Source organism: Rana temporaria, chromosome 1 (genome assembly GCF_905171775.1).
Source record: "Rana temporaria chromosome 1, aRanTem1.1, whole genome shotgun sequence".
NCBI classification, from domain to species: domain Eukaryota; kingdom Metazoa; phylum Chordata; class Amphibia; order Anura; family Ranidae; genus Rana; species Rana temporaria.
The window spans coordinates 622,692,278-622,707,254 of NC_053489.1; the positions used below are offsets into that span (position 1 = coordinate 622,692,278).

At 43.1% G+C, this 14,977-nt stretch overlaps 1 protein-coding gene across 2 annotated transcripts in view; it reads right to left on the reverse strand.

The window, feature by feature from the left end:
* MFSD10 (major facilitator superfamily domain containing 10) overlaps positions 1 to 14,977 on the reverse strand; it is a 96,208-nt gene that overhangs the window by 28,890 nt on the left and 52,341 nt on the right. For both annotated transcript variants that reach the window (XM_040335336.1, XM_040335335.1), the window contains exons 6-8: positions 14,648 to 14,836; positions 9,074 to 9,182; positions 921 to 1,032 (exon numbers count right to left, since the gene is read on the reverse strand). In XM_040335336.1, coding sequence (XP_040191270.1) covers positions 921 to 1,032; positions 9,074 to 9,182; positions 14,648 to 14,836 — 410 coding nt within the window. The remainder of the gene's footprint in view (positions 1 to 920; positions 1,033 to 9,073; positions 9,183 to 14,647; positions 14,837 to 14,977) is intronic.

The following is a 14,977-nucleotide window of genomic DNA, read 5'->3' on the forward strand; positions in this document are numbered from 1 at the left end:
GAGCACAGTCTATTTTTAATTTCTTTACATCTTTGGCTTAATTAAGCTGGAAGACATGCAATTCTTTTATATTTAAATGTAAATTTTTGGTTTTGGTTTACTCATTGATCATAAGTTAGGAACACATTTTATTCCGGCAAGTCACATTTATTTTTGCCCAGGTGTAGATCTATAATTTAAAGGGGTTGTAAACCCTTGTGTTTTTTTTTTTTACCTTAATGCATCAAGGTGAAAAAACACCTGGCTGTGACTGCCCCACCAGTTTTACTTACCTGAGCCCCCTATTTGTCGGTGGAGACGCGTTTGTCCTCTCTCCACGGGCTTCCGGCTTTTGATTGGATAGATTGATAGCAGCCATTGGCTCCCGCTGATGTCAATCAAATCCAATGACGTGAGCGCCGGGGTCGAGTCTGGCATTCCTGTCTATAGATGCAAATCATGCCCGCAAGGTAACCCCCGTGAGAGCCGCAGAGGGACCCCAGAAGAGGATGTTCGGTGCCAATCTGTGCAAAACAAGCTGCACAGTGGAGGAAAATATGATGTTTGTTATTTAAAAAAAAAAAACCTTACAATCACTTTAAACAAACATGTTATACCTACCTGCTCTGTGCAGTGGTATTGCACAGAGCGGCCCATTATCCCCTTTACTAGGGTCCCGTGCTGGTGCTCTCCACTCCTCTTCCGTTTGTGCCCCTATAGCAAGCTGTGTGCTAATGGGGCACACGTGTGGGCGCTCTCCCCAGCCAAGCTGTATGCATCCATAGATCACTTTAAGGTTTATTATTGATTTCTAGTATCCTAACAAGCTATTGTATGGATGAATTGTCCTTCATGAACAAAAGCTGCAGAAATGATGTTACTCCCATCATGTTTAGTGGTTTTCCATTGTTTGGTATTTTCTCTCCCTCCACTGAACTCACCTGTTGAACTGGAATCGCTGATGAGTGAGGAAGCTGATGGTGTACTCAAGGCCAGAGAAGAAGAAGAGATATAGGAAGTAGACCAGACCCAGCATTCGTAGATTCTGTACATCTGCACACAGATAATGCATGCGTTACATACAGTACATAGGCTTCACATGGTTCCTATGTAATAATAAACTTGGAGGTGATAAAGCTACAGAAATTAAACCTATGTATGAAAAAATGTAATCAGATTCCAGCTGTCATTATTATAGTGCATGTTAGGAAATTAAGTGTTACCATATATAGTTGAAGCATAACAATATATACTAGGGAACAATATTTATATGCGAGTCCCTTTGTGTTTGTTCTGTTGAAAATGTACTATATCCCTATTTCTAGAGCCCACATCATGTAATGAAGGACATAGACGAGTGTGGTTACCCGCTACCATGTGTGCCTGATTTTAGCAATCTTTCTAGTTAGCATTTAACCACTTCGCCGATATACGTCGGCAGAATGGCACGGCTGGGCACAAGCACGTACCTGTACGTGTCTCTTTAAGGCCCAGCCGTGGGTCTGAAGCTCCGTGACCACGGGACCCGATCGCCGCCGGTGTCCCGCGATCGGTCACCGGAGCTGAAGAACGGGGAGAGGTGTGTGTAAACACACCTTTACCGTTCTTCATTGTGGCAATGTCAGTGATCGTCTGTTCCCCGATATAGGGAAAGACGATAACTGATGTCACAAGTCCAGCCCCGCCCCCCTACAGTTAGAAACACATGAGGTCAAACTTAACCACTAGGGGGCCCCTAGTGGTTAACTCCTAAACTGCAATTGTCATTTTCACATTTATAGCACTTTTCGCTGTGAAAATTACAATGGTCCCAAAAATGTGTCAAAATTGTCCGATGTGTCCGCCATAATGTCGCAGTCAGGAAAACAAAACAAAAAAACGCTGATCGCTGCCATTAGTAGTAAAAAAAAAAAAAAATTAATAAAAATGCCATAAAACTATCACCTATTTTGTAAACGCTATAAATTGTGTGCAAACCAATCGATAAATGCTTATTGTGATTTTTTTTACCAGAAATAGGTAGAAGAATACGTATCGGCCTAAACTGAGGAAAAAAATATGTTTTTTTTATATCTTTTTTGGGGATATTTATTATAGCAAACAATATTTAATGGTTTTCAAAATTGCTCTATTTTTGTTTATAGCGCAAAAATTAAAAACCTCAGAGGTGATTAAATACCACCAAAAGAAAGCTCTATTTGTGGGAAAAAAAGGACGCCAATTTTGTTTGGGAGACACGTTGCATAACCGCGCAATTGTCAGTTAACCACTTAACCCCCGGACCATATTGCTGCCCAAAGACCAGAGCACTTTTTGCGATTCGGGACTGCGTCGCTTTAACAGACAATTGTGCGGTCGTGCGACATGGCTCCCAAACAAAATTGGCGTCCTTTTTTTCCCACAAATAGAGCTTTCTTTTGGTGGTATCTGATCACCTCTGCGGTTTTTATTTTTTGCGCTATAAACAAAAATAGAGCGACAATTTTGAAAAAAATGAATATTTTTTACTTTTTGCCATAATAAATATCCCCAAAAATATATAAAAAAAACTTTTTTTTTCCTCAGTTTAGGACGATACGTATTCTTCTATATATTTTTCGTAAAAAAAAAAAAAATCGCAATAAGCTTTAATTGATTGGTTTGCGCAAAAGTTATAGCGTTTACAAAATAGGGGGTATTTTTATTAATATTTTTTTTACTAGTAATGGCGGCGATCAGCGATTTTTTTTCGGTACTGCGACATTATGGCGGACACTTTTGACACATTTTTGGGACCATTGGCATTTTTATAGCAATCAGTGCTATAAAAATGCATTGGATTACTATAAAAATGCCACTGGCAGTGAAGGGGTTAACACTAGGGGGTGGGGAAGGGGTTAAGTATGTCCCTGGGTGTGTTCTTACTGTGGGGGGGGGGGGGGGGGTGGCCTGACTAGGGGAAACACGGATCTTCTGTTCATACATTGTATGAACAGAAGATCAGCATTTCCCCCGCTGACAGGACCGCTCTGTAACGAGCAATCGCGGGTGCCCAGCGGCGATCGCGCCCGCCGGGCACCCGCACGCGCCCCTAGTGGCCGCAAAAAGAGCCGACGTCATTGTACGGGCTCCCGCCCAGGAGAGCCGACCTGCCGCCGTAGAATGACGGCGGCTGGTCGGCAAGCAGTTAAAGCGACCCAGTGCCGAATCGCAAAAAGGGGCAAGGTCCTTAACCTGCATAATGGTCCGGGTCTTAAGTAGTTAAAATGTCAACTTAAAGGGGTGGTTCACCCTAAAAACTACTTTTTTTTATTACACTGGCCCCCCACATTACAATACGATTAAGGCTATTATTTTTTTTTTGATGCTGTACATACCTTTGTACAGCATATTCACCCGTTGCTTCGGGGTTGCGAGTCCCGCGGGAGTGGGCGTTCCTAACATGTCTGTGATTGACATTTTGACCAAAAACGAGCTCCCCCCCGTTGCGTAAGCCGCGTCACGGTTGGTGAAAGGAGCCGAACAGCGAGTCGGCGCTATACTGCGCATGCGCATCGCCGTTCGGCTCCTTTCGCCAATCGCCAATAATAGCCTTAATCGTATTGTAATGTGGGGGGCCAGTGTAATAAAAAAAAGTAGTTTTTAGGGTGAACCACCCCTTTAAGCCAATATAAAATAATTAAAAAAATTGACAAGGTTCTAACCCTTCAACTGTTCGGGTCACCATGGGAGAGATTTCCCTTCACTTACTGCCTTTGTATCTAGAAGTGAGCATAAATCTCCTCAAAGGCAGGGCTGTCTTTTCCATTGGGCACGCTGGGCAGTTGCCCGGGGGCCCCACTTGCCTGGGGGGCCCCCATCGGCTGCCCAGCAACCCCAGTAAAAATGGTGGAGAGCAGCGGGTCAGAACTGTATCGTGTCTACAGTCTCTGAGGAAGAGTCTGAAGAGGAGTCAAGAGTGGGAGCGCTTCCGGGATGGGGGTCACGGGAGAAGTCAGACATGAGGAGACAGTAGGATAAAACCAGAGCAGCCAAGCTGGAGCCATCTGACTGAGCCGTGCATGTTGCACCTGAGAGGAGGTCAGTGATAGCGCCGCCAGGCCAGTCTAAGGGGCGGGTGGTTGCTGATGTAAGGGGGGAGTGAATACAAAAATATTAGTGACCCCCCCCTTAGTGTATTTACTCTACGGAAGGTGGTCTCTGGTCACCAGAGTGCCCCACACATCAGAGTTCCTGGTGTTCCCCTTTACATCAGAGTCTGCAGGATTCCCCCTTACAGTGCAAGGACCCTGATGTAAGTGGGAACTCTGATGTAAAGAGAAAGCAGTGGACTCTGATATAAGGTAGTCTCTAGTCACCAGAGTCCCCGTCCACATCAGAGTTCCCCCTTACATCATGATCTGCAGTGTTCCCCTTTACATCAGAGTTCCCTTTCACTGTAAGGGGGAATCCTGCAGACTCTGATGTAAGAGGAATCTCTAAGAAGGCTGGGTTATAGTAACCTAACCTTCATGTCAATGAAGACATTTGTAAAACTGTAATTTTAGGTACTTTCTTTGCAGTGCCAGTAAAAAAAATGTGATTCTGCCAGTAAATTTCATGATTTTTGTCAGTAAATTCTCGTGCACGATTGTGTAGACAGGGCCCCAGTGCACTGTATTGCCCGGGGGCCTATAATGCTCTTAAGATGCCACTGCTCAAAGGTGTACGAGATAGCAATAAATAAGCATCCCCTGCTATACTCAATTGGAACAGGTAAATTATAATTTAAAAACAATACAGTGCATCCAAAAAAGTATTCACAGCACTTCACTTTTTCCACATTTTGTTATGTTTCAACTTTAGTCCAAAATGGATTAAATTCATTACTGTCCTCAAAATTCTACAAACAATGCCCCATGATGACAACGTAATAGAAGTTTGTTTGAAATCTTTTCAAATTTATAAAAAAAAAAAAAAAAAAAAAAAAAAGATCCCATGTACATAAGTAGGTAGTCACAGCCTTTGCCATGACAATCAAAATTGAGCTCAGGTGCATCCTGTTTCCACCGATTATCCTTGAGATGTTTCTCCAACTTTATTGGAGTCCACCTGTGGTAAATTCAGTTGATTGGACATGATTTGGAAAGGCGCACACACCTGTCTATAAAAAGGTCCCACCAGTTAACAGTGCATGTCAGAGCACAAACCAAACCATGAAGTTCATGGAAATGTCTGTAGACCTCCGAAACAGGATTGTATGGAGGCACAGATCTAGGGAAGGGTACATTTCTGCAGCAAGGTCCCAATGAGCACAGTGGCCTCCATCATCTGTAAATGGAAGAAGCTTGAAGCCACCTTAGTCTTCTAGATTGACGGCTCTAAAACGAGCAAGGCCCTCCGATTCCTCCTGTATTGAATTGTATTGTAACTGTACTGTCTGCCCTCATGTTGCAGGCGCTGTGCAAACTGTTGGAGATATATAAATAATAATAATATAAATAATAATAATAATAATAATAATAGGGCGGTGACGAAGAACCCGATGGTCACTCTGACAGAGCTCCAGCGTTTCTCTGTGGAGAGAGGAGAACCTTCCAATAGAACAACCATCTCTGCAGCACTTCACCAATCAGGCCTGTATGGTAGAGTGACCAGATGGAAGTAACTCAGTAAAAGGCACACAACAGCCTGCCTGGAGTTTGCCAAAAGGCACCTGAAGGACACTCAGACCATGAGAAACACAATTCTCTGGTCGGATGAAACAAGGATTGAACTCTTTGGCCTGAATGGCAAGTGTCATGTCTGGAGGAAACCAGGCACCGCTCATCACCTGGCCAATACCATCCCTACAGTGAAGCATGGTGATGGCAGCATCATGCTGTGGGGATGTTTTTCAGTGGCAGGAACTAGGTGACTAGTCAGGATTGAGGGGAAGATTTATGCAGCAATGTATCGTTGCCAAGATAACTCTGTGAATGACCTTGAGTGGCCCAGCCAGAGTCCAGAACCTGATTGAACATCTCAGGAGAGATCTGAAAATGGCTGTGCACCAATGCTCCCCATCCAACCTGATAGAGCTTGAGAAGTCCTCCAAAGAAGAATGGGAGAAACTGCCCAAAAATAGGTGTGCCAAGCTTGTAGCATCATACTCAAAAAGCTTTGAGACTCTAATTGTTGTCAAAGGAGCTTTAACAAAAGTATTGAGCGAAGGCTGTAAATACTTATGTACATTTTTTTTTTTCAGTTTTTTATCTTTAATACATTTTCAAAGATTTCAAACAGATTTTTTTCAGGTTGTCATTGTGGGGTATTGTTCGTAGAATTTTAGGGAAAATAATGAATTTAAGCCCTCTGAAGACGTGAGCCAATCACGAAACGCGTCAGGGCGTGGCTACGCAACGTATTCTTTGTACTGGAGCCAGCATCTACCCGGGACTCACGGATCAGTTATTTTGGTATTTGGAACCTCTTTACTGTGTGAGCAGATGCAGACCTCCAAGTGACAAGCTCTAATTGATGTTATTTGTGCAAGCATATATGGATGGCGGGGGTAATATCTTTATAAATAAAGGGTTTTACACTATATGCAGTCTCCTTTGCTTCCCTGCATGTCCGCTTTCCTGCACGCATATACTCAATGAGTGACACCACCACACACCTGGAGGAGAGCTGCTGGGGCTGATCATTCTGACAGGACCCTTTCAATGCCATTAATGTCTGCAGTCTGGTGAGTACAATACCATAAGGGGATCGCATCTGAGTAAAGTTTCTATTCTCCAGCAGGACAAAAAAGTGCACCTTAAATACTGCCAGCGATGTGTATGGTGTGAACCGTCACTGAAAGACATATGCATTTTTATTGAGTGATCCTTTGACTGTGGTTCTTTGGGACTGTTATAATATTATTATTTTATGAGTTACCCTGCAGGGGTCTATACAGATCACGTACGGTTGGTCTTGGTTATATTCTGATATTTATCAGTAATGTAAGTAGCAGGTTATGAGCTTAATGAGTTCATGAGTTTTCATTTGGTATCTCAAGCGCTGTTAATGTTTTATTGATATTATTTTAATGAGACATATGATTTTTTTCGACTTTGTTTCTATATAATAGCCGCTATTCACTGCTTTAAAAGTTTAAAATGTACTTATACTATTGTACGCTTGGATCAGAGTTATTCTTGGATCTCTTCTGATATTAATTAATGAATTTAACCCATTTTGGAATAAGGCTATAACATAACAAAATTTGGAAAAAGTGAAGCACTGAATACTTTCCAGATGCACTGTATGTGCTATCCAGAAGATAGCCAGGTAATTAGCATTTCAAACACTGGTACTGCCTTTGTCCCCTGTAAAAAGTGAAATACTCTGGAAAACGCCTACCTGACCACACTAGAGTAGAAATATTTACATGTGTATTTCCTTGTTTAATGGGCTGCTTGCAAAAAAAACTTGGGGGTGCCAAGAACGGTCACCAATCAAATGCTTGATAAAATATTCTAGCCTGCATCAGGAAAAGGATAGCTGGAGTTTAGCTGGCTGGCAGAAGCAATGCAAGACTCGGTCCCCTTTCAGATTAGTACATTAAGAGTGCTGAGACTATTTGTCACTAGCAGGGGTGTAAACAATGATCAGCTTTTATTATTTATGTAAAATCTTAATTGAAAAAGAGAAAAAACTGTTGTGGTAACTGCTTGTTTAACTCAGGGCTCGACAAAATCCGGGCGCCAGGTCGCAATTGTGACAAGAAATTGTGACCTGGCGACTGCCGGTATTTGAGGCCACGGCTTTGCGGCCTACGAGGCCGCGGCCTCAGTTACCGGCCGTCGCGGGCCCGCCAATCGCACGGTGGGGGCGCATGGAGGCACAGTGTGCCTCCCCCGCCGCGCGACGGCGGCACAGTGTGCCTCCCCCGCCGCGCAACGGCCGGTAATTGAGGCCGCGGCCTTGTGAAGTGCCAAGCTTCCTTCTGTGACCTGCGCCATCTGGTGGTGGCCGTTGGCATTACAAGTAAAACAGCATAGAACTGCGGTTTTACTTGTCAATGAGGTTTGTATTGATGGTTCAGACCACAGTCCTGCATTGCAAAAAAAAAAAATCCTTGCACAATTTCTTTGGCAATACATGTGTCTTAAAGAGGAACTTCTACGAAATTGTGAAGAGGAAGGACTGAAGCTGGAGAATATCAGTAATCTGATTACATATTAGAACATATGTAATTTTTCACTGCCATCTCCTTCCCCCCAATTGGATCCCCCAAACATTATATATTTTTTTTATTAAAACACCCTAGAGAATAAAATGGTGATCGTTGCAATACTTTCTGTCACGCCGTATTTGCGCAGCGGCCTTACAAGCGCACTTTTTTGGGGGAAAAACTACACTTTTTTTAATAAAAAAATAAGACAACAGTAAAGTTAGCCCAATTTTTTTTTATATTGTGAAAGATAATGTTACGCCGAGTAAATTGATACCCAACATGTCACGCTTCAAAATTGTGTCCGCTCGTGGAATGCCGACAAACTTTTACCCTTTAAAATCTCCATAGGCGACGTTTAAAAAATTCTACAGGTTGCATGTTTTGAGTTACAGAGGAGGTCTAGGACTAGAATTATTGCTCTCGCTCTAACGATCGCGGCGATACCTCACGTGTGGTTTGAATACCGTTTACATATGCCGGCGCTACTCACGTATGTGTTCGCTTCTGCGTGCAAGCTTGTCGGGACGGGGCGCGTTTTCTGGCTCCTAACTTTTTTAGCTGGCTCCTAGATTCCAAGCAAATTTGTCAAACCCTGGTTTAACTGCAGTGTGACCTGGTGTTTGGCTTCAATTTGTAAATATATCTAAATCTGCCAGTACATCTAACACTCCCCTCCCCCCAGACTGACAATGCTGCTGTCCAAAGCTGCCCCTGTGCTCCTTTAATCCAGAATAGGGGCACACTAATACAGGAGGCGTGTTACTAGTCAGATCACCAGGTGAAAAACAGAGGGGAAAAAGCCTAACAAAAAAAAAAAAAACGAATGCAGCCACCACGTCTAGGGATTGGTAAGCTGCAATATATTTTTGGATTTGGGTTTAATACAGCTTTAAGCTCAACATTTTAATAAGTGGTTATTCTTTGACTTACTTCTATTAGATGGGAAATCTTCTCTTCTTGTTATGGCTGAGAACTGGAACAGAGACACAGGGCTGATCAAGTCTAGGGCCCCTTGACACCCCACTATGACGGAGGACACCTATAGACAATGATAACAATTGATTAGAACACACAATCAGATATAAGATTAAGAACATATAAGGTCAGCCCTGAATTTCAGGGGAGATCTGGCAATAGTTTGAACTACTACTGTGCCAGAAAGAATTTTGCTATGGTGGACCAACAGTAATATGGTAAAGTAACATACCTGCACACACACTAAAACAATGTCAACAGTTTTCGGGTACAGTTACACTTGCAAATATACCTGACTGCAGTCAGATGGGAAAACCACAGTGGGGTTCAGAATTGATCACTCAGGTGATTGCTACATGAGCGACCACATGTGAGCGGCTGCAGTTATCTTCGGGAGTCGGCAGCCTCCTATTGCTTTCAATGTGGCTGCAGCTAATTGCCAGGAACCAGGGGTTCTCAGGGATTCTTGCATCCAATTGTAGTCGGGTGCATTTGCATGCGAGGCTGATCTATATTTCAAATGAACAAGTCCAACTTTATGGAATCAAAGTTAAAGGGAATGTAAACATAAAATCTATGATTGGCAGGCAATGGCCAAAATGAAGGCACAGGCCTTTATTCAGGAAGTTTCAGCATTAGCATGAAATATCAGAGTTTTGCTTCTCAGAACATTATGTTGGCTGCTACAGGTAAGGAAAGAACTTTTAGGTGAAATATTACAATAAATAGTAATCGTAACCTGTAACAAAAATATAAACAGCTGGTTATGGATACTCTGGGGTCTTTATGCAGTGAAGAATTAAAGACACTTTGAGATAATGAAAGCCGGAGAATGCTTATACTAGTAGAAGGTGTCAGGTCTTTTAGCACATACACACCCTGCATTGGTGCCATGGCTGGCATTCCTGCACATGAGCGACACTTCTAAAGTGAGTGATAAATTAGGAGCAGGAGGCATTCATCCCTGCCTGACAAAATGCTACAGATCCAACACCCACATTCCCGCTGCATGACCTTCACTCTGCACAGCAAGAATACTCCAAGGTGATGGAATGTGGAAGGAGAAAACTGTACAATCACAGGAACTTGTTACCTGCTAATCTGATCACATCATATTGTGCACAGCATCCACTAACAATGCCATCTACTATACTGGCCTCATCCTTCTCCGATTTGGTTGTCTCAAGATATCCACAACTTCAATCAAAATGTCCCTGTTCACACGTGTGGACCGCCCAGGTCCGCCTGTCAGTTCTTTAGGCGGACCTGAACGGGCACTCCATACAGGTCTATGGAGCGACGGATGTCAGCAGTGACATGCCCGCTGACATCCGACCTGCTACAGTGTGACGGATGGAAACCCTATTTTCCACCCGTCAGACTCTACAGTCCGTCTTAATCCGATGCCCCATAGAGGAGAGCGGCGCTCTGACAGGTCAGACCCTGCACAGTGTGCGGAGACAGACCTGTTATCTGCCTGCTCAGCGGGAATCGACGGAGCGATCCCTGCTGAGCATAGCAGAGTCCATATACGGACACGTGTGTGAAAGGGGCCTTACAGTAAGGCCTCTATAGTTACTTAACTCCTCTTTTCGGGTACCCTGCCAGCGCTTCTGGCTCTTCATCTTCTGGGAGTGCCCCTATAGCACGCTGCTTGCTATAGGGGGAACTCGTGCGGGCTTGCTCCCAAGCCATGCTGCGTGCATCCCCCCTCATCACTGGCACATGGCTCCTGCTGCCTCTGCAACCAGAAAGTGAGGGGAGAGAAGAGCTGCAGGTGGGCACAGTCCTGGAGCCAATGAGGGCTCAGGTAAGTATAAGGAGGGATGAGGGTGCATGCTGCTGCCCAAAATGTTTTTACCTTAATCCAAGGAATGCATTAAGGTAAGAAATGTTTAGGCGTTACAACCACTTTAGGAAAAAAAAAATCCCCTTCTATGATTGGACTATGCCAACGCACTGTACCTCGGACTCCCAAAGTACCAAATCTCCCGCCTGCAAGTCGTACAGAATACGGCCGCCAGACTGGTGACTGGGAAAAAAAAATGGGAATCAATCTCACCTTCGTTGAGAACCCTTCACTGGCTGCCAGTAAAAGACAGAATTGCATTTAAAGCACTCTGCCTAACACATAAGTGCATCCATGGGAAGGCTCCGCAATATCTTTGCGACAAGATAGAACCTCATAATCCGAATCGCGTTTTGCGATCCACCGACCAAAATCTGGTCAGGATACCAAAAACTAAATACAAATCCAAAGGAGAAAGAAGGTTTGCTTTCCAGGGTCCTAGACTATGGAACGCTTTACCAACCAGCATTCGGTTGGAGGAAAACCACCTGACTTTCAGAAGACGGATCAAAACTCTGCTCTTTTGAGGTCATGAGTCACAGACAACTAGCGCCCAGAAGCGATTCAGTTCGCATGTGTTGCGCTCTATAAATTTTTCATTCATTCATTCATTCATTCATTCATTCATTCATTCATTCATTATGTAGGAACCCTCTGTGCCTTTATGTACTTTCCCTACTCCTGTCTGCCTCTTTAATCCTTGAAAAAGCCTTTGCAAAATGTACTAAGCAGGCTGCACAAGATACACTCCCTAACCCCTACAAGACCCTGCTCAGACATGGCAAATGGTTGTCAGGACGGACAATGAGCATTGTGGGAAAGCAGTAAATGCATGTGCACACAGAACAATAAACAACTTTTCAACAAAACATGGTGACTGTAAATAAATGGCAGTGAATCATTAAGAACAATGTCCCTTAGAAAGAATTCGCTTACATGCTTCAGGGTCTATGGCATGCATTAATGTGCATTGAGTTAAAGCAGCCCATTCATTTGAATATTTTTTAGCAGAGCAGCGCACCACAGTGTACGGTAGAGCGTTACTGTGTGTTGCAATGTTCTGTAATGTAGGTGCGTTGGTAAAATGCCATTGAGGACCATGGGGGCATACCCCCTACACGTTTTTCTGGTGGCAGCTCACCTCAGGCCATCCCCCCTTTTATTTATTTATTTTTTCTTTCTTTTTGTGTTTTTCTGCCACCTGTTTTCTGTGGTGATGTTTCCCTCTACATGTGTCTTTGCTCAACATGATCATTATACTGTAATCAATTAACGACCCTGGGCGGTCGATGGTCTTGTGCCTTATATTCTGTTGGGTATGTCTTGTTATTTGTTGTCTCAAATAAATACTGATTTTACTAAAATGCCATTGAGAAAGAATTGCAATGCAGTGCACCATCATGCGTTAACACAATGCAACAGTGTCACTCCAGCCTTTGGGATTTCTTTAAACCTGTAGTATATATATTTAGTACTGCTTGTACTTAACAATTAATGTTTTGCCATATATAATGTACAGCTACAGCCAATACATTTATTTTATTTAGAATAGAATAGGAAGGGTTGGAACTTGTGTAACATTTTAATAACTGTATGTATACTTGTTGGGTAGATTTTGCATCCATGTCAGAGAGGAATCTCTTCAAATGTATGTGTGTATGTATGCGTCTGCTGCAGAGATTTCCTTCACTTCCTGTCCAAGTGAGAAGAATCACTGAAACAGGAAGTGACAGTATATGAATGCAGCGGAGACCCAGGCAGCAATATAATTCTCAAAAATAATAAAACAGGTTATACTTACCTGCTCTATTGCAATGGATTTGCACAGAGCAGCCCAGATCTTCCTTTTCTCCGGTCCCTCTTCTGTGATCCTGGCCCCTCCCTCCTGTTGAGTGCCCCCACAGCAAGCAGCTTGCTATGGGGGCACCCAAGCCGAGCTGCAGCTCTGTGTGCCCATTCAGACACAGAGCTTCAGTTCAGCCCCGCCCCCTCTATCTCCTGATTGGCTAACCGACTTGTATTTACAGAAGCGGGAGCCAATGGCACAGCTGCTGTGTCTCAGCCAATCAGGAGGGGAGTCCCAGATGGCCGTGATACTCGTGGACATTGCTGGATAGAGATGGGGCTCAGGTAAGCATTAGCCCCATGTACACGAGACGCTGCTAAATGTACGTTCAGAGGCAGTTGAACGCTCTTTTTCAACAGCTCCTGAACTTATTCAATGTTATCCTCTGTGACCATGTACACAGTCTCGTTAATTGCCATTTTAGGCAGTTGCCCACGTTTAGCAGCGTTGTGTTTATAGGCATTTTTCGTTTTTGCCGATTTTTAAACGCTTCTAAACGCAAACGCTGCATCTAAATGCGGCAAAATGGACGTTTTAAACGTGGGTTACTATCTGTCAAGTTTAATCATTTAGGATCCATGTACACGGGAGCCTGAGGGAGGCTGCTGTGCACATAAGGCTTTTTATCTTATTGCATAGAATGCATTAATATAAAAATCCTTCTGACTTTACAACCACTTTAAAAGTTTATTTCCACTTTTGTAGTTAAATTAGATTAAACAACTACTTTATATCTGTTGCATTCCCAATTACATAGCAGAACATTAAAAAAATATTTAAAAAAAAATGCTGCTCACCATTTGAATAGCCTTTTTACTTACTGAAACTGTCTTAGTTAGCATATTCCTACTATGTAATGTAAAGGAGGGGAATGTGGAAAGTTCTGGTTACCATAATTAACATCGGTCTGTACTGTGCTGGCAGATTACTGGTTTTAAGCTGACTGGGAACACAAACATATCATGAGGGTTTCTACAATTTGACTGCAAAAGTGGAAACAAGTAGAAATCCGCTTTAAAAATGGTACTAAATAATTTTTTAACTCATTATTTGCTCAGCAATAAATAAAGGGGTTTAGGCCTCATGACCCCCCCCCCCCCCCCTTCTCTGCTTCTTTGTGAACTTTGGTGGTTTAAGACTTTAATAGAAATAAGGCCCATGCGGTTTCCAGGTAATAAAAGTTACATGTAAGGTTGCAGAGAAATACTTCAGGAAACGTTTTAAGGCCCCTCTTCTCTTGGATAACATGTTGTATGTTGCCAATGTTACTATAGTAATTAATGCCATGTAATAATCTTTTTTATGGAATTAAGTAGGGGTAGAACTTAGTAGGTGTAATGCTGTCTAAGTTTAAGATTAATTGCGCTAAATTTGGCTCACGGTTTAATGTGAGTCTACATGTCGGGTCTAGGTGTTGGCTCATTAGTTCATCCTTAGGTTTTATAAAAAATGGGCCTGATTTATATGGTGGCAGTTGCTGAAATGGATGCCATTTTGTGTTTTGTTATTCGGTAGCTGTATCGAAGAACCAAGAAGAACTGTGTCATCTAAAAATGGTTGTGGAATATAGTCACTACTGGGATTTAGAGATCTAGCCACCAGTGGCCCATTATGATATCAGAAACCAGAGGGCAAATAAACATGCTGCAATCCAGTTTATTGTTGTGGAAGTAAAGCTATGGGAGATTGACGCTGCAAGCCCAATAGGGCTCCCTTCCGATTCCTAGTGCACCAGCAGGATATATGTATCTAGAATGGATAGGACTATCAGTTTACCATTTAACTTCATCAGTGAAATTCTAGAAATCTATAGAAAAATCCATGCTAGTCTTACCCTTTTCTCCTTTGGAAGCGTCTCAGGAAGGAACAGTATGATGAACAGCAGGTCTACAACAGAGAACATAAGGGCAAGCAGGGCAGGCCGGACATAGAAGACTTCTCCATCAGCTGCGTTTATTGCAAAGTAGGCTCCAACCATGGGTCCAAAGGTGAAGCCCACTGAGAATGCAACACCAATCATTGCCTGTAACAAGAAGAGGATTAACACTCCTAAAATGTAGGCCCTATTAATCCACTGGCATTCCTTGCATACAACATCTGGAACACTTCAATAGGCAGGAGAAGAACCAAGAGTGTCATGGATGCCAAGAGAGTGAAGTTGAGG